The sequence below is a fragment of the Bubalus bubalis genome, chromosome 3 (genome assembly GCF_019923935.1).
Source record: "Bubalus bubalis isolate 160015118507 breed Murrah chromosome 3, NDDB_SH_1, whole genome shotgun sequence".
Taxonomy (NCBI): Eukaryota; Metazoa; Chordata; class Mammalia; order Artiodactyla; family Bovidae; genus Bubalus; species Bubalus bubalis.
Genome location: NC_059159.1, coordinates 121,370,471 through 121,394,785, shown reverse-complemented (window position 1 = coordinate 121,394,785; position 24,315 = coordinate 121,370,471). Strand labels below are relative to the sequence as shown.

Below are 24,315 nucleotides of genomic sequence, written 5' to 3'. Positions count from 1 at the left end.
CTAAATTAAGAGGCATTCTCAAAATTGGTTTGGACTCTTCAAAAAATGTTAGTGTCTCAAAAGATTAAAAATAAAAAAGTAAGGGAATTTTGTGAGATTATAGGAGACTTCAGAAACAGGGAAATCACATGAAAGGCACCATACTCTTTAATTGGATCCTGCATCAAAAAGAAAGAAAAAAAAAAAAATATATATATATATAGGAGAAGGAAATAGCAACCCACCCCGGTACTCTTGCCTGGGAAATCCCGTGGATGGAGGAGCCTGGTAGGCTACAGTCCATGGGGTCGCTAAGAGTCGGAGACGACTGAGCGATTTCACTTTCACGCATTGGAGAAGGAAATGGCAACCCACTCCAGTATTCTTGCCTGGAGAATCCCAGGAACAGAGGAGCCTGGTGGGCTGCTGTCTATGGGATCGCACAGAATGGGACATGACTAAAGCAACTTAGCAGCAGCAGCAGCATAAAGAACATTATTGGGACAACTGAAAAAATTTAAATATGGTCTAGATGCTAAATAATATTGTATCTTTAAATTTCTTTGAGTGTGATCATAATATTATGGTTATATAAAAGAAAGTCCTTTTTCTTGGGAGTTATACACTGAAGTACCTCCTGGTAAAGTAACTTGGTATCTTCAACTTACTTTCAAATGGTTCAGGAAAAAAGAAAACATATGTGTGGTACTTCCCTGGCAGTCCAGCGGTTAGGACTCCATGCTTTCACTACCAAGCACATGGGTTCAATCCATGGTTGGGGAGCTAAGATCCCATAAGTTCTAAGGCATGGCCAAAAAAACAAAAAAAGGTATGTGTATATGAATATATATTAGAGAGAATGAGACAAAGTAAACATGACAGAATGTTAATACACCTAATGAATCTAGGCTATGTGAATATATGAGAAGTATATATTATTTCTCTAAATTTTAAGTATGATTTTTTTTTTAAGTTTGGGGAAGAGGAGGGAGCATATACGGAGAAGGCAATGGCACCCCACACCAGTACTCTTGCCTGGAAAATCCCATGGAAGGAGGAGCCTGGAAGGCTGCAGTCCATGGGGTCGCTGAGGGTCGGACACAACTGAGCGACTTCACTTTCACTTTCCACTTTCATACATTGGAGAAGGAAATGGCAACCCACTCCAGTGTTCTTGCCTGGAGAATCCCAGGGATGGGGGAGCCTGGTGGGCTGCAGTCCATGGGGTCGCAAAGAGGCAGGCATGACTGAAGTGACTTAGCAGCAGCAGCAGGGAGCATATATGTATTTGCTTTTATGCTTTTAAGTATATGACAATGGTCTGTGGAAGTGTGCATAAGAAACAAGGGTGGTAGAGAACTAGGAGGCAGGAAGAGGAGGCAATAGAGGAAGACAAACAGGTGTGGGTGGGTAATTCTTTGCTGTGTATTATATTGTACCTTAACATACTTAGGTTGCCGTCTATGGGGTCGCACAGAGTCGGACATGACTGAAGAGACTTAGCAGCTTACAGCAGCAACATACTTTTACATTAAATGTTTTATGTATTTAAGAAATTAATAAAAAGCTTTTTTTTAAGTTCCAGCAAAAGTACTGAATCTGCTATAGTGAGATTATATTGGTTTTCTTCTGACATTCCCAGGGAAATATTTAGGTAGGATGAATTACCCAAACATTTAATATCTGTGGGTTGTTTTTTTTTTTTTAATCTTAATGAAAGGTATATCAAAGTCACTGGGCTGGGCAGAGAGGTGAGCAGGTTTTTTTCAGCCATCTACCCCAAGTATGTCTGTCCCCACCTACTGATAATAAAGAAAAACTCTTACTGATGGATATACATAAATGTGGGCTTCCTTGGTGGCTCAATCGATAAAGAACCTGCCTGCAATGTGGGAGACCTGGGTTCGATTCCTGGGTCCAGAAGATCCCCTAGAGAAGGAAATAGCAACTCACTCCAGTATTCTTGCCTGGGAAATCCCATGGACAGAGGAGGCTGGTAGGCTACAATCCATGGGGTTGCAAGAGTCCGACACAACTTAATGACTAAGCCACCATCCCATGCATAAATGTGAACTTTATAAAGAAGAGGGGGAAAAAAAGACTGAGATTCTACATAAAATGGCTGTAGGTTGGTCCACCATACTGCTATATTTCCTCTATCACCTCAGGTACCCAAATCCTTGATGTCAGTTGCATCCTGGGACCTGCATACTAGGAAGAGAAAGCATTTTGTTCCCAACACCCACCTGAGGGCCCGCCGCTCTGGATAATCAAGGTCATAACTTTGCACAGAGTCATTGCAAGAGTCCCGGGAACTGCCCTGAAGCAGCAGCTGCTGCGGCAATCGCACAGGCACTGGGAACTGGTGCACAGAAGCGTTGGGCTGGGCAGTTGTATGGTAAGGAGGCGGGATGCTATTGCTGGTCTCACTGCGATAATCACTATCTCGGTCATCCACGGCACTGTCAGGATCTTCAAAAGCTGTGGAATAAGCACAGTCAATCAAAATACCCCAGCTTTATTCAGTTCTCTAGAATTCTTTTCTGCTTCCAATATAGGGAGCCAAAAGCCCGAGCCTTGAGAACAAGAGCAAGCTGAGCTGCCCATGAGCGTAGTGACCTTAAAGTCATGCAAAAAACTGTCTCAATACCCACAAGTCTCTCTCCTTCTCTAACAAGATAAGACAGTTGGTTTAATTTTAGTGCTGATTCTCAGAGGAGTTCCAAGTGGCATTTTCGCAATGCAGAATTTTCTGGAATTCTGTTTCTCTAAGCTATTGTAACCCTAATGAAAACCTACTTTTAAATGTCTTAAATAGATTCTGGCACTCCACTATTATCAAAATGGGGCAAAAGGGGAAGAAACAGTTTCTTCCTATCTTGGAAAAGCGAAATTTTTGTTTAAAGTTAGCATGATGTTTTCAGACTTTAAAAATACATTAGTGAGTCAAATAAGCAGGTCCACCATTGAAAACTGGTACAGGAAATCAAGAAGGTCAAAGTCAAGACTTAGAAGTCAAGTTCTGTATGCAGCCAAGAACAGCAGCAGTCTTACTGTCTCGCTGCAACACTGGGTTTTTCTAATAATTTCTATTGAGCACCCATACCCTAGGCTCAGAATTCCCATCCCAAGCCTTCATCCCATTTCCTCAGAAGAAGAGGAAAACACATTCACTGCCAATGGGGTCTTACTGACAAAGCAGCCAATTTATCTAATAGCAGTGACTACAATTTCATAGACTTATTTCTGCTTTTCCAGTTAGCACCTGACTGGTCGCCATTTTTTTTCTTGGTGTTAGCTAAAATGACCAGAGTTACAAATCTTGCTCCAAGCAAAAATAAAAATATGCAACACTGGGCTTGGAAAGGGAGTTCAACCTAACAGTGTTTTGTAGTTTATTTTCCACAGAAGCCATTTCTGACATGATACCCATATGTGTATAATTAATAAGGTCCCATATGTTCTTTCTTGCCAAGTTTCTATTTGGCTCACAATAAGGAAAAGGAACATTCACCATCCCAAAATGTAGATACTTTAAGCAGATGATGGACTCATCTTAGTAGTTTAAAAAAAATCTTGGTAGCAATGTGGACAGCAGAAGCCTCCTAATGACCATAAAATGAGGCTTTTATAATAGCTCATGTAGGAGATAAGAACATATATCCACACAATGGAAACAGAAGAGAGTTAATGAACTAGAGGAAGAAAAAACAGACAGAAATGATAAAAGCTGGGAACAAATGGAAGGTAACAGGGAAATGGCCCCTTGGCTTCTACATCAGACAACTTGGTAGATAATCCCACTAAAAGGGAACATGAACATGTGGGTTCCAGACATCACTTGGGGTTACAGCTGGGAGTAGGGGTAATAAGATCTTATGAGCTTTGCCCACTTAAGTTTAAGGTAACACATGAACAAAAGAAAGGAACAGGGAAGTGAGCAGAACTTCAGGGGGGAAAAATCATTATGAAAAAGGATAATCTTCAAATGGTCAAGAACAATACCAGTCAAACACGGGGAGAGAAAACACTCTGTTTACAAAGCACTCTGATAACACGTTAGGGAAAAGAGACTTTGGAGGTACTGGTTTTAGACCTTGATGCATCTGTTGTGCTGACGACTAGAAAGGATCAAGGGACAAAAACCAGTATGCCATTCAGATGTATTCTTTCTGAACTCACAGAAGGAGTAAATGTGAAGACGTCAGTGCTGGATTATTCATGCATACAGATGAGGGGACAGAGGCAACCAAGGAGACAAAGCCAAAAGTCTACTTAAACTCCGGCAGGAGATTGTGCTATTAGTATATCATCCAGAGACTCAAGATGGGAGTCTCCAAAGCAGCAGCAGTAATAAACAATCCTGTTGACTATGAGTCCAGGAGAGGGTAGCTCAGCCAGAGTTAGGAGCCCAGTATCCTGAGCCAGAAACTACGTGGAGAAACCCTTCCTCGCTGCATCTGACCTATGACTCCTGACCTATGACTCCTTAATAATGATCGGCTTTATTTTGCTAAGCTAAGGGGAGGGGTATTCCAAAACACCCCTAAAGGCTGACACATTTCTGTGCTGAAGGAATAAAGGGCAAATAAAGAAGAAGCCGGGAGCAGAAGAAAGTGGGTATGAAAAATAGGAGGAGACTGGAGAAAGGAAACACAAGGAAGTGAGGTGAGACAAAGAGTAGGAGCAAAATAAAGGTTGGTCAAGGGCAAAAGCCAGCTTTTCTCCCCCTATACCATCCCCAATTTCCTTAGAAAGGAAACATCCTGGCACCACCAAAGCTGATTAGAAACTGAAAAAGGAAATTACAGAAAAGACTTGAGTGAAAGCATTGTACTTTCTGCTACCACACAGAACCATTTCATCTAGAACAGAAAACTTCTGGTTTCCCTGAGAAAGAGACACTGAGAACAGGTTTGGTTATTCAGCTTATGGAGGACTTGTGAGCTAGTCTGAGGGCAAAAGTTGAAAAGCCCTTTGAAATTAAAAGGCTGGGAAATTTTACTCATTCAAATATTTATTGAGTGTCCACCAGCTGCAAGGCTAAACAACACAGAAGATTTGGAGTATAGAGTCAAGTCTAATAGGAGAGAGAAAATATGGATACAGATACAAGGAAGTATCTATCATGAGAACAGTATAAACCAAATGCTATATGAGTTGAAGGTTGGATCACTTCCTGTTAAAATGAACAGGGAAATCATTAAGGAAGTTATGACTCTGAAAGACTGGAGGGTTTTTAATAGGTGAAGATGTGGGTGAGGGGAAATGCCTTCTAGAATCTGGAGAAAAGCAATGGCATGAGCAAAGGTCCAATGATGGGAAAGGAGATATATATATATATATATATATATATATATATATATGTAAAAGGTCATATATATTTTTGGTCATATATATTTTTAAAGGCTATGTACATATTTTTATGAAACATTTTATAGCTCATTTAGCAAGTACATAAAAGGACATGAAAGGGAAATGACAGAAATAAACATGGAAGAGTAGGCTGGGACAGAGATAAGCCTCAGGCAGACAGTAGGCACTCAAACAAAACTGAATGATGTATTGAACAGTGAGGTTCTCCAGTATGTGGTGCTCCTGGATTGAGTCCCCATCTTTAAATCCAGAATACAGGCAAAACTTTATCAGAGAAGGAATGAAAATTCAAACTTCTTTTTTTTCACGGGTTACTTCTTTCTACTCGAAAACCTTAATAATCCGAGCTCTCTTAGGCTGTGTTTGCATAGTTTCCTGGTGCAAATACTCAGGATTTAAATCATAGGAAGTACATACTCCATGAGAAATTATAGTGACAGAACAAAATTTGGCCCCTCTTAGCAACTACTGGATACCTAATCACTGAAACTCAATCAACCTGTCCACCTCCCATCAGCCCAGGTAACACAGCCAGTAATGCCAGCCTAGGGCTGTGACTCTTGCTAGAAAGAACTCTCTTAAGTTCTTAGAGAGAGCCCACTGTCTAAGCTCAAGAACAAAGGTGGCCTCTAGCCTAGCTAGACTGCTTCAAGGAAAGTCAAACCATGTCCCCAGCCTCTTGTTCACATCACAAAACCAATGACCTCTCCTAGAATGAAATTTCTCCTGCTAGTCATTGTGTCCCTTAGCTAAAAGGCCAAAGGAGGGGCTGATGGCACTTGTCTCTGGGGAAGATAAATCAGGAGACTCTGTCAGGATTATAATTGAAACTTTGAAATTTCTCCATCTCTCTCTGTGTCTCTCACACTCACACACACACATACACACACATGCATGCACATGCACAGACATAAAGTCTTCAGGAAATCAGCCTGAAAGGATATAACTTTCCACTGCAGCAAATTCTCTCCTGGGCTTCAAGAAGGGGAAGAGGAGGGAATGGCATTTTATATGCTTATATGCATGAATATCCAGCCTCAGTCAGAGGGAGTATGTTAAAGGGTAAAATTAAGAAAATTATAAGGTATTCAAATTCTTACGTACTCTGTTGGTCTCCCCAGCCCAAATAGGTCCAGCGACCTAAGAAAATCACAAGTGGTAACAAAGAAGAAGAGTGACAGAGACAATTTCAGGACGAATTCAAAGATTATTTTCCATCTCACCACTTAGTATATACCTACCTGACTTGAGTCTACCCTACTTGTATTCCATTTATTTTTCATAACATATAGAGAGCATTTGCCTTCTATTGAGCATAAGACAAATCTGCAAAGTACTGTTGCTCTCTGTAACTCACTATCTAGTGAATAAAAAACTACTGCTTCTGTACATACTCTTTTAAATCTCCTTCTGGCCTAGGTGTCTCTCAGAACATCATCACTGAGGAGTTACTATATCCTTCCATATTCAAAATGAGAAAAATTTGACCTGCTTCTAAGAAACCCTTCCTTATCTCTATGTTCACCAAACCTGAGCCTACTACAATAAATCCACAAGAAACTCAGACCTGGTTACTGTGGGAAAGACAGCAATTCCCTTATTTGGGAGCAATGACATCTAATTTTTCTGCTCTCTATTGAAAATTAAAAACCCAAAGGATGGTATTAATCTCTAGTCTTCTAATATGTAACAAAACTCTGTAGCTTGCAGGGCACTCAGATATAGCCACTTTTTTCTGAATTTCCTATAAATTTTTAATAGAGTCCATTAAAACACAGAAGCTTCAACCAAAGAAAACTGAAAACATTTCCTACACATTTTTCAAGATTAAAAAATTCAATATTAATTAAATGTAAATCCTATCCCACATCCAAGCTGAATTTGAGGCAACTCAAATCCAACAGAGAAATCACTAAAAATGGGCCTCAATCCCAAGAAACAAGGAACAAGTTGGCTTCATAGTTAAGAATATGGATATTGAAATCAAAGTTAAATTCTTCTGGCTCTTCCATGTACTAGTATATCTTGAAAAAGTTATTATAGATGCTTCCTCATCTGTTAATATGCGAACAATAATAATATGAGTCTCATTGGTTTCTATAAGGATTACAAGAGAAAATGTAAGTAGGGTACTTAGCACAGGTCCCTGGAAAATGGTAAGCAATTCACATTTCTTGTTGTTTTGCCATGTTGCCAGGTTTTCGCTTGCTTTACAGGTTCCTAACAAATGTTAATAGATAGCAGGAAGATCAGCACACTTCAACAGTTGTAATGTCCACTAAGGGATTGATGACGTCTAGGTTTAAAAGTCCCCAGAGTTCTGAGGGTGCAGCTACCTTAACTGCTTGCCATAAGACTCAAAATTCTGGAAGCAGTGAATGATGCCAACACAGGCTGGTTTCACTACCTGAATTAATTCCCAATCCTGAGGAAATGAGACTATACATGTGACACAGGCTGTTTATACACTGAGGGTCAATTTTCTTCTTACGTACCTACCTTCTTCCTACCACCTATGTCTCTTCTCAGTTTAGTGTGTGATTTAAAAAATTTTAATAATTTAACTTTCTAACCATGAAGTGGGGGTAAAAATTCTCCCAGGCTATAGCATAGTTGCCATAGCAACTGCAACAGGATAAGTACTGTGTTTCTTTTCAAAAGAAAACTGAAAAATAATCACATGGAACTTTCGAATATGCCTATCAACTTAGATTGCTTCAGGCTGCTTCTCACTGAAACTCTGGGCTCACAGAAGGCTCTCTTGCATTGCATAGCCTCAGTCTTAAATGGTCAGCAGCAGTACATAGTAAGTGCTCAATAAATATTTCTTATGTGAATAAATCCAACAAATGACCCAATCCCATCTACTGGGTCCATCTCTAAACCGTGAAAATAACAGTTATGTTCTCTGACTATCCAGTTCCCTATTCTCACTTCAGCCTGGTACCACTGTAAGAGAAACAACACTAGTTTAATTAAGCCAAGTTTCCTTCCCACCCCTCAAAACCACTAAAACATCACACTAGCCAACAGAACTATTAGTGTGGAGAATTAGATTTTACTAGGCATTGTTGTTCAGTCTCTCAGTCATGTCCGACTCTTTGCAACCCCATGGACTACAGCAGGCCAGGCTTCCCTGTCCTTCACCATCTCCCAGAGCTTGCTCAAACTCATGAACTCATGTCCATTGAGTCAGTGATGCCATCCAACTAACTCATTCTCTGTCATCCCCTTCTCCTCCTGCCTTCAATCTTTCCCAGCATCAGAGTCTTTTCCAATGAGTCATTTCTTCACATCAGGTGGCCAAAGTATTGGAGCTTCATGAGTCCTTCCAATAGATATTCAGGATTGATTTCCTTTAGGATTGATTTGATCTTGCAGTCCAAGGGACTCTCAAGAGTCTTCTCCAACATCACAGTTCAAAAGCATCGATTCTTCAGTGTTCAGCCTTCATTATGGTCCAACACACACACCCATACGTGACTACTGGAAAAACCGTGTCTTTGACTATATGGACCTTTGCTGGTAAAGCAATGTCTCTGCTATACTAGGCATAAGAACCAAGAAAAGGAGGACTGAAGTGTTCCAGGAAACCAAAACTATACATGCAAAGGCCCATTCAGTAAACTGAGGATAGTTCTAGTGTGTCTGAATGAGACTCTGCAGGGTTATGAACGAACCTGAACAAAGTGAATCTTGAGTATTAATACATGTATGTTTAAAAATTGAGTAACGTTACGAGTTTGGAATTATTTGGAGGTTAATAGAGAGCTATCACAGCTTTTGAGTAGGGGAGAGACAGGATCAGATTCCTCATTTTAGAAAGAGAATGGTGGTACAGTGTGGCCACAGGTTGGTACAGCAGGTAGACAGGGAGGCTGGCAAGGAGGCTATTGCACTGACCTGACAAAGGCTTGAAATAGGGAAACAGCAGAAGGAGTAGAGAGAAGTAGACACATTTATAAGATATGCTGGAGGTAAAGTCAATAGGGTTTAATAGGTAACTGAATGTGGAAAGTGGAGAAAATAAAGCCTAAATAATATTGCCCAGGTTTTTATCTTGAGTTACTGGGTGGATATGATATCATTCATTAAAGGAAATACAAAACAGAGGAAGGTTGAAAGATGATGAATTCAGTGTTAGATACATTTATCGGCTCCGTAGTATCTATGAGACATCTCAAATGAGTATGAATGGAAGATAGCTGGATATGTGAGAAAAGAGATATGGAACAAAAGACTTAGATGTTTTCAGAGCACAAGATCCCATGAGTTATAGGAAATTTTCTTCTTTGTCTCTTGCTATATCTATAGTGCCTAAACAGTGTCTGACACAAAGCAGAAGCTCCACAAATATTTGCAACTGAATAGATAAAATTAAAATATAAGTAAATAAAACAATGAGGTAGAGAGGATACGACGAGAAAAAAACTGCATATAGGGGAAGAGAGAATCTATGGAATAGACACATCTTTTAAAAAACATTAAAAAAAAAAAAGAACTGACAATACAGTGTTAGTGAGGCTGTGGAGCAACTAGAACTCTCATATGTGGCTGGCAAGAATGTCAAGTGGTAGGCCACCCTGGAAAATAATCTGGGCATTTCTTATGAAGTTACATACACACCATGCAACCCAGAAATACTCCTTCTATATATTTACCCAAGAAAAATAAAAACATGTTCATATAAAATCCTATATACAAATGTTTACAGCTGCTTAATTCATATTTACTAAAAACTAGAAACAAATGTCCTTCAACTGATGAATAAATAAACTACAGTACATCCATACAGCAGAATACTACTCAGGAATAGATAAACTAATGACACGCATAAATGAACTCCAAATGCATACAATATGTGCAACAAGCCAGACCCAAAGCTACACACTATACAATTCCACTTAAATGACTTTCTGGAAAAGGCAAAACTATAGAGACAGAAAACAGATTAGTGATTGTCACGGGCCAAGAATGGGAGAGGCTGACTGTAAAGGGGTTTAAGGGAATTTTTAGGGATGATGGAACTGCTCTATACCTTGACTGTGGTTATGGTTACATAACTGTATGTGTTTGAAAAAACTCGTAAGATTGTACACTAAAAGGGAGAATTCTATTATATGTGAATTATACATTAATAAATCTGAATTTTTAAAAAAGGAAGAGTCCACAAAGGAGCCTGCAAAGAAGCTGGAAAGGAAGAAAACCACGACAATGAGATCCCTGAAGTCAGGAAAACAAGTTTTCAAGAAAGGAGTGAGTGGTTAACAAGTAGCAGTGCTACAGAGTGATCAAAATAAAACTGAGAATGTGCTACTGAATTTAGAAACAAAAAAGTCACTCTAATTTTAATGACAGAAATTTTAATGAGTGAAAGCTACAGTATAGATTGTTCAGAAGCAAATGGAAGCACAAGTAGTGGAATAAAGAGACATCAAGAGATTCCACAATCCATGCATAAAATGTGCAATATGAGCAAGGCTGAGAGTACCACTTATCACAGGACATTAGAGAGGAAGCAAAGCGAGAAAAGACACTGGCCAAACGTGTTACAGAAAAACCTTCAAGTATGCTAAGAGCTTATTAGAAAACCAGTAACATTCTCATGTTGGGCATTCACACATCAGATGAGTATCAAACTGACAATTTTAATGAGCAGGCTAATGTTTCCCACCTCCCTAGAGCTTCGAATGTCTTCAAGTTCACATACTTGACAAATGAATAACCAATTACCCTCTAGCTCAGTGTTACCTGATGCTGTAAGAGTAAGGCAGACTAGAAAACTAGAGCCTCCACTGTCAGTGACAGTTTATTTAAAATGTTATGAGCTCTCTTCAGATATATTAGCAAACAAGTATATACATCAAGTCCAAAACCACAGAACTCTGGACGCTACAAAGCCAACACTTCAAAATTATTCCTAAAATTCCTTTCTACTTTTATCTCCCATGTCCAATCTGCCAACAAGCTTAGTAATTAAGTTCACTGAAGTCTCCTTCCAATTGTCCCTTTCTGATAGGTTTCACTCTTCTTAGCAAAGAACTTGTTATCTCATGCTTGAATTATTACAGATTTTGATTGAACTAAGGTCCATCTAGTCAAGGCTATGGTTTTTCCAATAGTCATGTATGGATGTGAGAGTTGGACTATAAAGAAAGCTGAGCGCAGAAGAATTGATGCTTTTGAACTGTGGTGTTGGAGAAGTCCCTTGGACTGCAAGGAGATCCAACCAGTCCATCCTAAAGGAAATCAGTCCTGGGTGTTCACTGGAAGGACTGAGGTTGAAGCTGAAACTCCAATATTTTGGCCACCTGATGCGAAGGGCTGACTCATTTGTAAAGACCCTGATGTTGGGAAAGATTGAAGGCAGGAGGAGAAGGGGACGACAGAGGATGAGATAGTTAGATGGCATCACAGACTCAGTGGACATGAGTTTGGGTAAACTGCAGCAGTTGGTGATGGACAGGGAGGCCTGGAGTGCTGCAGTTCATGGGGTCGCAAAGAGTCGGATGCGACTGAATGACTGAACTGAACTGAAGACCTTCTAAAGGCTTTCCTGGTGTCTCAGATGGTAAAGAATCTGCCTGCAATGCGGGAGACCTGGGTTCAATCCCTGGGTTGAGAAGATCCCTTGGGGAAGGGCATGACCACCCATTCCAGTATTCTTGCCTGGAGAATCCCCATGGACAGAGGAGCCTGGCGGGCTATAGTCCATGGGGTCACAAAGAGTCAGACAGGACTGAGCAACTAAGCACAGCACAGCAGCAAGACCTTCTAATCTATGTTCCATTCAATCTATTCAGCAGACTGAAACTAGACTAATTTCCCTTAATCTAGCTTCTAATCACTTCATTATCCTTTCAAAAATATACAAGTCTTTATAAATAAGCATATTTATCGTCCTGGCTCTGGTATCAAATAAACATGAAACCCCATTGCTAACCAGTCTCCTCTCAAACAAAAGTTTTTGTTACTGGCAAACAGACTGTCACAGTTCCTATGCTTGCTGTACTCAGGAGATAGAAAAAGTAATGAGTCCAATTCCCTGACCCATCCCCTGACTTCTGAATCTGGAATATCCTTCATTTCTACTCCTTGTTGGTATAATGGAAATGGTTTGAGCTTTGGAATCAAATAAACCTATGTTCAAAGCCATCACTTACTAGCTGTGTAATCTTAGGCTGGTTAACTTCTCTATACTTCTATTTGTCATTCATAAAGAGTGAAGAGTAATACTACTTCTCAGATTTGCAGAAATATTGAAAGTCACATATGTAGCATTTAACTACCATGAGCTAGACAAATGGTAATTATTCAGTAAATATTCCCTATCCTCCCGTATATAGTTGGAACCCATCCTTAAGTTCCACTTAAACAACTCTCTTTGAACAATGCTCAATGACTTCAGTACAGTGTCTCTGTTAACAATCAAAATAAAAGCCATCTGTTTATCTCTTAAAAAGTTAAACATACACCAACCCATATGATCCAGCTGTTCCACTCCTAGGTATTTAACAAGAGAAATGAAAACACATGATCATGCAGATGTCCATATTAATCATAATAACTGGAAACAATCCAAATGTCTATCAACAACTGAATGGATAAATAAAATGTGTATACTCATGTAATAGAAGACTACTCAATAAAAAGAAACAAATTACTGATACACTGGACAAAATGGAACAATCTCAAATTCTTCGGCTGAGTGAAGGAAGCTAGACACAACGGACTACATGTTGTATGTTTCCATTTCACATAAAACTCTAGGAAATAAAATTTAATCTATAGTGATAAAAAAGCCTATCAGTGGTTGCCTGGGCCCAGGGGTGGGGAGAAGGATGAACTGCAAAGAGCATAAGGAAATGTTTAGAGATAATGGAAATGTTCTGTATTTTGATTGTGGTGGTAGTTTCACTGGTATATACATCTGTCAAAAGCAATCAAACTCTACACTTCAAATGGGTGACTCTTTTGCATGTACATTATATCTCAACAAAGTTGATTTTTTAAAAAAACACTTGCTTTAGAATGTATTTCACTGCTTGCCTTAGTCCAATGAATCCCATCTCTAGCCTAGGTTTAAGTTCTTGAGAGCAAGATCCAATCTTACATTCCTTTTATATTCCTCCCAATGCTCAGCACAGAAATCCTGTACTGAAGGAGATAACAAGTGAATAAAAGCAAGTTCTTCTTAATCTTAGAAAGCAGTGTCTTTAAATTTTAAGAATTACTTGAGACTCTTGTTTAAAATGCAGATTCCTAGACCATACTCCCTTAAATTCTAATTTAAAATGCCTGGAGTGGCATGGGAACCTGCATTGGCTGTTGTAACTGCCTTTTCAATAAGCAACTTGGACTCTAATGCCAAGTGATTCTTGAATTACAATTTGAAAAACATAGCTACAGAATCTCCTATATGAAAAACACCAGTCTCCAGACTGAGAACTCCAGCACAGTGCTCCTGTGCTGAAGGATGGAGGAAGCAGCCAGATAAGCTCTCCCTTGGGCTTGAAGACCAGTTCACTGTGATCATACAGGTAACTGAAAAAATTCCACCAAGTCCAGGACCAAATAACTGGTCCCGTTAATAATTAAAAATGAATCCTCTTTCCAGAAGGCAAAGCTTCTGCACTTATTTCTGTTGACTATGCTACAACATACTCACAAGCTTCTTCTTCTGCCTACTTCATCCTGTTTCTAGTGGAAAGCGTAAGGAATCAGAAATACATGAAAGAAAATAAGGTCTATAATTATCTAACAAAACACCTCCAGACAACTATTACATCACCAATGAATAGTCCAGTGCTGGTCAATTTTTCCATGACAATGAAATGACAAGAGATTTGAGCCCTAGGCTTCAAGTGAACAGCCATCTGTCTAGAACAGCAATGACAGGACTCACCTATCAATTACTAAATTGTAGTAATTACTAGGTAGCTCACAAAGAACAATGAAGTCAAACATGAGAAATTCCTCCCTTGAGACAGTAGACTAGATGAATACTATAGACCTTCTCTTTTCATGAAAAAACAGTAAAGAACCTATAATTAAGAAAAGTATTGAATACTTTGAACTTAACATAGGGGAATAACAAAAAGAAACTATTGACCAAACTTCCTTGTGAATATAGATATAAAAATCCAAAATAAAATATAAGCAAATCAAACATAGCATTATATTAAAAGAATACTTTTTTTAAAAAAAGAATGTTTTTTACCATAATCAAGTAGAGAATGTTAAATAAAGGCAAAATGATTAATAGAAATTGATGAGGACATTCATTGCTGTCTGTAAGTCAAAGGAAAATACCCCTGAATAACTGGATAGGTATTATTAAGGGCTTCCCAGGTGGCTCAATGGTAAAGAATCCTCCTGCAATGCAGGAGACAAAGAGACATAGGTTCATTTCCTGGGTCAGGAAGATTCCCTGTAAAAGGAAATGGTAACCCACTCCAGTATTCTTGCCTGGGAAATGACAGAGGAGTTTGGCGGGCTATAGTTCATGGGGTCAACAAGAGTCAGACGTGACTTACTGATTAAACAACAACTACTAAGGTATTTTTGGTTTAAGTTTTTTTTTTAAAGGTTATTTTGATGTGGACCATTTTTTAAGTTTTTACTGAATTTGTTACAATACTGCTTCTGTTTTATGTTTTGGCCCCAGGGCATATCGGGCTTTAGCTCCCCAACCAGGGATCAAATCCACTGCCCCTGCATTGGAAGGTAATGACTGGACTACCAGGGAGTCCCAATTAAGGCATTTTGAAACATTCAACATCCATTCACATTCATGGTTAATATGAAAACTACTGGGGAATAAAATGCACAAAAGTACACAAATGTCAAGTGTAGTGCTCAGTGAACATGAGAACACACTCAAGAAACCACCACACAGATCAAGAAACAGTATTAGCAGCACCCCAGCAGATCTCTTCCTACCTCTTTCCAGCACTCAACTAGCCTTTGAACCAGCTGTTGCCCATCACACTTTTCCCAGAGAGCCAACTGCTACTTCTCTCACTTCCTCCAAGTCTTTACTCAAAAGTCATTTCACTGTGGCTTATATACTTAACCGCCTTATTTAAAATTATAATTCCATTTCAGTTCTAGCATTCCCAATTGCTTTTCACCAACTACTCTTTTATTGGTCCACTCTCTAACATCCTATATTATTTCCTTATTGAGTATGTTTATTGTCTATCTCCTGCCACCCAGGATCTTTGTCTGTTTTGCTTCCTGATATGTCCTAAGCACCTAGAAGAGAACCTAGAATATGCCGAAAAATGTCTGTAGAAAAAAAGGATTGAGGGATACAAGCAGACAGGAGAGGGGAGGGTGAAAGGGCAGTATGGCTGGATGTGAGAAAAGGAGTATAAACAAAAGGGTTTATAAACAGGTACAATCTTTCCAGCATATAATCTTGCAGTATCTAACAAAATTTCAAATGTGCATATTCCTTAACTCAGTAATTCCACTTAATAGAAATACATTAATTCAACTAATATATATTGAGCAAAGATACTAGGGATACACAGATAAGCATTTTCCCTACTCATGAAATTTATGACCTAGAGATAAAAATAAATATTAAGCAAATAATCACAGTTCTGAGTAAGTTATGAAGGCAAGGTAAATACACAGAGGTCCATAAAAGAATATATAATAGGGGAGGGGAGATCCATGTGCACATTCACAGAATTGAGGAAGTTATGATCATAAAGTCAAAATAATAAAATAAACTTTTTGTTTTATGAAGTATGTGTTATATATGTTATATGTTATATATGTAAATGGGGTTCCCTGGTGGCTCAGCCGGTAAAGAATCCACCTGCAATGCAGGAGACACAGAAGATCCCTGGGTCAGGAAGATCCCCTGGTGGAGGATATGGCAACCCACTCCAGTATTCTTGCCTGGAAAACCCCATGGACAGAGGAGCCTGGCAGGCTACAGTACAAAGGGTTGCAAAGAGTTAGACACGACTGAGCACACATGCTAATGGCCTCTAATCAGTGACATAAGCTTGCTCTCAGGCTTCCCTGGTGGCTCAGACAGAAAAGAAACTGCCTGCAAAGTAGGAGACCAGGGTTCGATCCCTAAATTGGGAAGATCCCCTGAAGAAGGGAACTGCTACCCACTCCAGTATTCTTGCCGGGAAAATCCCATGGACAGAGGAGCCTGGCAGGCTACAGACCATGGGTCCCAAGGAATTGGACACCACTGCGCACTAACACTTTCACTTTTCTGCTTCCATTGTTCACAGAAATACATCTTTAGTTATAGCCACCAATTTTTTTTTAGTATAGTTGATTTACAATGAAACATTAGTTTCACCTGTACAGCAAAGTGAATCAGTTATACATATACATATATCCACTCTTTTTTTTCAGACTCTTTTCCCATATCAGTTCAGGTAGTCGCTCAGTCGTGTCCGACTCTTTGCGACCCCATGAATCGCAGCATGACAGGCCTCCCTGTCCATCACCAACTCCCGGAGTTCACCCAGACTCACGTCCATCGAGTCAGTGATGCCATCCAGCCATCTCATCCTCTGGCGTCCCCTTCTCCTCCTGCCCCCAATCCCTCCCAGCATCAGAGTCTTTTCCAATGACTCAACTCTTCGCATGAGGTGGCCAAAGTACTGGAGTTTCAGCTTTAGCATCATTCCTTCCAAAGAAATCCCAGGGCTGATCTCCTTCAGAATGGACTGGTTGGATCTCCTTGCAGTCCAAGGGACTCTCAAGAGTCTTCTCCAACACCACAGTTCAAAGGCATCAATTCTTCAGCACTCAGCCTTCTTCACAGTCCAACTCTCACATCCATACATGACCACAGGAAAAACCATAGCCTTGACCAGAGGAATCTTTGTTGGCAAAGTAATGTCTCTGCTTTTGAATATGCTATCTAGGTTGGTCATAACTTTCCTTCCAAGGAGTAAGTGTCTTTTAATTTCATGGCTGCAATCACCATCTGGAGTCATTTTGGAGCCCAGAAAAATAAAGTCTGACACTGTTTCCACTGTTTCCCCATCTATTTCCCATGAAGTGATGGGACCAGATGCCATGATCTTCGTTTTCTGAATGTTGAGCTTTAAGCCTACTTTTTCACTTTCCTCTTTCACTTTCATCAAGAGGCTTTTGAGTTCCTCTTCACTTTCTGCCATAAGGGTGGTGTCATCTGCATATCTGAGGTTATTGATATTTCTCCCGGCAATCTTGATTCCAGCTTGTGCTTCCTCCAGCTCAGCATTTCTCATGATGTAGTCTGCATATAAGTTAAATAAGCAGGGTGACAATATACAGCCTTGACGTACTTCTTTTCCTATTTGGAATCAGTCTGTTGTTCCATGTCCAGTTCTAACTGTTGCTTTCTGACCTGCATACAGATTTCTCAAGAGGCAGGCCAGGTGGTCTGGTATTCCCATCTCTTGAAGAATTTCCCACAGTTTATTGTGATCCACACAGTCAAAGGCTTTGGCATAGTCAATAAAGCAGAAATAGATGCTTTTCTGGAACTCTCTAGCTTTTTCGATGATCCAGCGGATGTTGGCAATTGGATATCTGGTTCATCTGCCTTTTCTAAAACCAGCTTGAACATCTGAAAGTTCACGGTTCATGTATTGCTGAAGCCTGGCTTGGAGAATTTTGAGCATTAATTTACTAGTGTGTGAGATGAGTGCAATTGTGCGGTAGTTTGAGCATTCTTTGGCATTGCCTTTCTTTGGGATTGGAATGAAAACTGACCTTTTCCAGTCCTGTGGCCACTGCTGAGTTTTCCACATTTGCTGGCATATTGAGTGCAGCACTTTCACCGCATCATCTTTTAGGATTTGAAAGAGCTCAACTGGAATTCCATCACCTCCACTAGCTTTGTTCGTAGTGATGCTTTCTAAGGCCCACTTGACTTCACATTCCAGGATGTCTGGCTCTAAGTGAGTGATCACACTATCATGATTATCTGGGTCGTGAAGATCTTTTTCGTACAGTTCTTCTGTGTATTCTTGCCACCTCTTCTTAATATCTTCTGCTTCTGTTAGGTCCATACCATTTCTGTCCTTTATCGAGCCCATCTTTGCATGAAATGTTCCCTTGGTATCTCTAATTTTCTTGAAGAGATCCCTAGTCTTTCCCATTCTGTTGTTTTCCTCTATTTCTTTGCACTGATCGCTGAGGAAGGCTTTCTTATCTCTTCTTGCTATTCTTTGGAACTCTGCATTCAGATGTTTGTATCTTTCCTTTTCTCCTTTGCTTTTCGCTTCTCTTCTTTTCACAGCTATTGGTAAGGCCTCCCCAGACAGCCAATTTGCTTTTTTGCATTTCTTTTCCATGGGGATGGTCTTTATCCCTGTCTCCTGTACAATGTCACGAACCTCATTCCATAGTTCATCAGGCACTCTATCAGATCTAGGCCCTTAAATCTATTTCTCACTTCCACTGTATAATCATAAGGGATTTGATTTAGGTCATACCTGAATGGTCGAGTGGTTTTCCCTACTTTCTTCAATTTCAGTCTCAATTTGGCAATGAGGAGTTCATGGTCTGAGCCACAGTCAGCTCCTGGTCTTGATTTTGCTGACTGTATAGAGCTTCTCCATCTTTGGCTGCAAAGAATATAATCAATCAATTAGATTTCGGTGTTGACCATCTGGTGATGTCCATGTGTAGAGTCTTCTCTTGTGTTGTTGGAAGATGGTGTTTGCTATGACCAGTGCATTTTCTTGGCAAAACTCTATTAGTCTTTGCCCTGCTTCATTCCGTATTCCAAGGCCAAATTTGCCTGTTACCCCAGGTGTTTCTTGACTTCCTACTTTTGCATTCCAGTCTCCTATAATGAAAAGGACATCTTTTTTGGGTGTTAGTTCTAAAAGGTCTTGTAGGTCTTCAGAGAACTGTTCAACTTCAGCTTCTTCAGCGTTACTGGTTGGGACATAGACTTGGATTACTGTGATATTGAATGGTTTGCCTTGGAAACGAACAGAGATCATTCTGTTGTTTTTGAGATTGCTTCCAAGTACTGCATTTCGGACTCTTTTGTTGACCATAATGGCTACTCCATTTCTTCTGAGGGATTCCTGCCCACAGTAGTAGATATAATGGTCATCTGAGTTAAATTCACACATTCCAGTCCATTTCACTTCGCTGATTCCTAGAATGTCGACATTCACTCTTGCCATCTCTTGTTTGACCACTTCCAATTTGCCTTGATTCATGGACCTGACATTCCAGGTTCCTATTCAATATTGCTCTTTACAGCATCGGACCTTGCTTCTATCATCAGTCACATCCACAGCTGGGTATTCTTTTTGCTTTGGCTCCATCCCTTCATTCTTTCTGGAGTTATTTCTTCACTGATCTCCAGTAGCATATTGGGCACCTACTGACCTGGAGAGTTTCTCTTTCAGTATCCTATCATTTTGCCTTTTCATACTGTTCATGGGGTTCTCAAGGCAAGAATACTGAAGTGGTTTGTCATTCCCTTCTCCAGTGGACCACATTCTGTCAGATCTCTCCACCATGACCCGCCCGTCTTGGGTGGCCCCACGGGCATGGCTTAGTTTCATTGAGTTAGACAAGGCTGTGGTCCTAGTGTGATTAGATTGACTAGTTTTCTGTGAGTATGGTTTCAGTGTGTTTGCCCTCTGATGCCCTCCTGCAACACCTACCATCCTACTTGGGTTTCTCTTACCTTGGGCGTGGGATATCTCTTCACGGCTGCTCCAGCAAAGCGCAGCCATTGCTCCTTACCTTGGACGAGGGGTATCTCCTCACCGCCGCCGCCCTTCCTGACCTTCAACGTGGGATAGCTCCTCTAGGCCCTCCTGCGCCCGCGCAGCCACGGATCCTTGGACGTGGGGTTGGTCCTCCCGGCCACTGCCCCTGGCCTCGGGCGTGGGGTTGCTCCTCCCGGCTGCCGCCCTTGGCCTCGGGCATGGGGGCGTGGGGTAGCTCCTCCCGCCCGCCGCTCCTGACTTCGGAAGATGGGTAACTCCTCTCGTCGCCACCCCTGACCTCGGACGCTGGGTATCTCCTCTAGGCCGCCCCACCCCCCGACCTCGGACTCGGGGTAGCTCCTCTCCGCCGTTCCTGCGCCGTCGCAATCTGGTACTCTCAGCTGCTGCCCCTGCCCTCGGACGTGGGGTAACTCCTCTTGGCCGCCATCCTTTGGGCATGGGGTCCTCCCGACTTCTGCCCCTGACCTCGGATGTGGGGTGGCTCCTCTAGGCTGTGCTTAGCGCGCCCGTCGCACAGGTCTTGAGGGCTTCCTTAAACCTAGGAGGACAGGATCTCTGGCAGCCTCCTTTATGAAAGGCCAAGGAGTAAGCGTCTTTTAATTTCATGGCTGCAATCACCATCTGGAGTCATTTTGGAGCCCAGAACAATAAAGTCTGACACTGTTTCCACTGTTTCCCCATCTATTTCCCATGAAGTGATGGGACCAGATGCCATGATCTTCGTTTTCTGAATGTTGAGCTTTAAGCCAACTTTTTCACTCTCCAACTTTCACTTTCATCAAGAGGCTTTTGAGTTCCTCTTCACTTTCTGCCATAAGGGTGGTGTCATCTGCATATCTGAGGTTATTGATATTTCTCCTGGCAATATTGATTCCAGCTTGTGTTTCTTCCAGTCCAGCATTTCTCATGATGTAGTCTGCATAGAAGTTAAATAAGCAGGGTGACAATATATAGCCTTGATGTACTCCTTTTCCTATTTGGAACCATTCTGTTGTTCCATGTCCAGTTCTAACTGTTGCTTCCTGACCTGCATACAGGTTTCTCAAGAGGCAGGTCAGGTGGTCTGGTATTCCCATCTCTTTCAGAATTTTCCACAGTTTATTGTGATCCACACAGTCAAAGGCTTTGGCATAGTCAATAAAGCAAAAATAGATGTTTTTCTGGAACTCTCTTGCTTTTTCTATGATCCAGCAGATATTGGCAATTTGATCTCTGGTTCCTCTGCCTTTTCTAAAACCAGCTTGAACATCAGGAAGTTCACGGTTCACATATTGCTGATATAGGTCATTACAAAGTACTGAGTAGAGTTCCCTGTACTACATAGCCGGTTCTTATCAGCTGTCTACTTTTTATATAGTAGTGTGTACGTGTCAATTCCAAATTTTTCCCTGCCCCTCATATCCCCTGGTAACCATAAGCTTGTTTTCTACATCCATGACTGTATTAATACTTCTATTTTGTAATTAAGTTCATTAGTACAAGTGTAAATCTAGTCTTGCTTGTGGTAGCTAGAGAAATGGAACTAATAACAGAATTGGCAGTATCTGCCCAGACTTCTGTGTTTGGCTGAATCTTGCAGGGGAATTATACCATCATCTATACAGTAATAGGCAGTAATCTAATCTTCCAGGTGAGGAATATCTGGTTACACAAATATAATAGCCTATTTCCCTGCCTCCCCAAACAGGTAGAATATTAAAAATAAGACAAATCACAGCATGGCACTGGACAGTTTTAGATGAAGACCAAGAATCATACAATATAAGAGGAATATTTGAGTGTGCTGCAGACAAGGGATATAGTACATCAAGCCTGATGGTTTAAGCGTAGTGGGAAGCACTAATACCTCATGCTTCTTAAGGATCAGTAATATCAGCATGATGGATCACCAGGAAATATAACACTAACGGTTGAAAAGGGAAAAAAAGGAAAGACATTTTTATGTAAACAGGTCACCTCTGGGCATGTTGGTAAAAGAAACCCTTTTGAAGTCAGTGTGATCCAATAAGATGTCATCAGTTGGTAGGCAAATTGTATTCCTGATGATGCCTCTGAATGTTGGTCACTGTTTTTCATGCATGTGACTAACACCCAACTGCTCTGAACTGACTCATTCTTTAAGAAAAATTTTAAACAATATGTTGAGTTATGCCCTATTTTGCTAATTTAAAAGACTGATTCATACTCAGGAGATTTCAGTATAGGATCTGATAAGGTACTATTTATAGGCAACACTGTAACAAAAGCAGTGAAACAAACCTTTCATAGACAATCAGAGAAATTCTCTTTGAAACATCAATGGTGGGCTGTATCTCAAAGTTACAAGCTTGCTTAGAGGTCATATTACATATAAAAAAACAGATCCCCAAATTTATTTCAACCATAGTAATTTATTATAAGAGACCTCAGGGATGTAATCAACAGAAGAGACAACTTTAAGAGCTACTTAAAACTCTCAATCAAGGAACCACTAGTATTGTTTAGCTAAACACTGCCAATTCCAACAATCATCATCATTCAACCATCAACCAACAACCATCATTCAATTAAGTCTCAAATACAAACTAAAAAAATAAATCTACAATGGCCTACCTCTATAGTGTCAGGCCTGGGATCATTTTCTAATAAATATTTATTAGCTTTTAAATTATCATGAAATAAATGCATTTAGAGAAAATTTAGAAAGTATAAAGAAGGATAAAGAAAAAAATTACCACAATTCTACCACTGAGAGACACTATTAAAACTATTTCCTAGGTTTTGTCCCTATGCTTATGAGTAATTTGTATTTCAGATAGCTGGGATCCTACTACTTCATCAGTTTAGGATCCTGCTTTTCTAAAAACTTATTCACATAAATGTTCCCTGCATTTTAAAAAATTACTTACAAACATATTATTCCATTAAATGGAACTTGCCACAATTACCCGTTCTTCCAGTAATTTTGCAATTTTTCCCCATTGTAACTAAAATCTATTCATAAGTGTTTCTTTGCATCTCAAGTTATTTTCCCTGAATGGTTCCTAGAAGTGAAATTACTGAGTTAGAAAGGTTGTACTAATTTACACACCCTGACAGAATATGTGAGTACTCATCTCACCAAGTCCTTGCCAGATGCTGATTCACTTTTGATTCATTTCTCAGTTGCAGCCAGTGATACTGTCATTGATAACACAGTGGGTGGGCAAAGCAGACATGTAAAAACTGAATACAGCGGAAGGCTGCAGAACTTAGTAGTACTTGGTGTGGCAACACAGTGTGCTACTGCACTCCTTGACAAGACATAGGTATAAACATCCTTACTGAAGACTGAAGTTTGAATACCTTGATTTCTAAATACAATCCCCCACTAAAAGAAGCCAGGGCTCACTGAAGAAATGACTTATTCTATAACAGAAGCAGAAAAGGACAAGAAGAGCCTGGAACAGCTTATATCAGGAAAGGAAGGAAATGGTTAAATAAATAAATAATGGGGTCACATCAAAAGGACACAAGATCTGAGTTAAGGGGACTGTGACGGGCCAAATTTGGGAAAATTTGAGCAAAGAGAATGACAGAAGTGAATTCATAAGTCCATAGTGATAGTCATAAAAAAGGAGGGTAAGCGAGGAGGGAAAGCTTTACAGAACACTGACAGTTACTCAATGTAAAGGAATGACAGAATTAGGAAACCAACATTTTGCAACACCAATGTAATAATAAATTTAGGCCATAATCATAATGGATTCTAAAATTAATGGATGAAAGTTTACAGAAATAGGTTAAATATACACAGTCTCAAAGTACTACCTACCTACCCCCAATATTTTAGTTATTAATTACAAAAGGGAAAAAAATACCTCAGCAGTGGAGAAATCTAGAGAACATCATTTGAACTAATAATTCTGTTTTTTCCAGTAGTCATGTATGGATGTGAGAGTTGGACTATAAAGAAAGCTGAGCGCTGAAAAATTGATGCTTTTCAACTGTGGTGTTGGAGAAGGCTCTTGAGAGTCCCTTGGACTGCAAGGAGATCCAACCAATCCATCCTAAAGGAGATCAGTCCTGGGTGTTCAATGGTAGGACTGATGCTGAAGCTGAAACCCCAATACTTTGGCCACCTGATGTGATGAGCTGACTCATTTGAAAAGACCCAGATGCTGGGAAAGATTGAGGGTGGGAGGAGAAGGGGACAACAGAGGATGAGATGATTAGATGGCGTCACCGACTCAGTGGACATGAGTTTGGG

The 24,315-nt window shown here is 40.2% G+C and overlaps 1 protein-coding gene across 3 annotated transcripts in view; it reads right to left on the bottom strand.

The window, feature by feature from the left end:
* UNC13B (unc-13 homolog B) overlaps positions 1–24,315 on the bottom strand; it is a 204,692-nt gene that overhangs the window by 99,258 nt on the left and 81,119 nt on the right. For all 3 annotated transcript variants that reach the window (XM_044940001.2, XM_044940000.2, XM_044940002.2), the window contains one exon: positions 2,226–2,460. In XM_044940001.2, the coding sequence (XP_044795936.2) occupies positions 2,226–2,460 (235 nt within the window). The remainder of the gene's footprint in view (positions 1–2,225; positions 2,461–24,315) is intronic.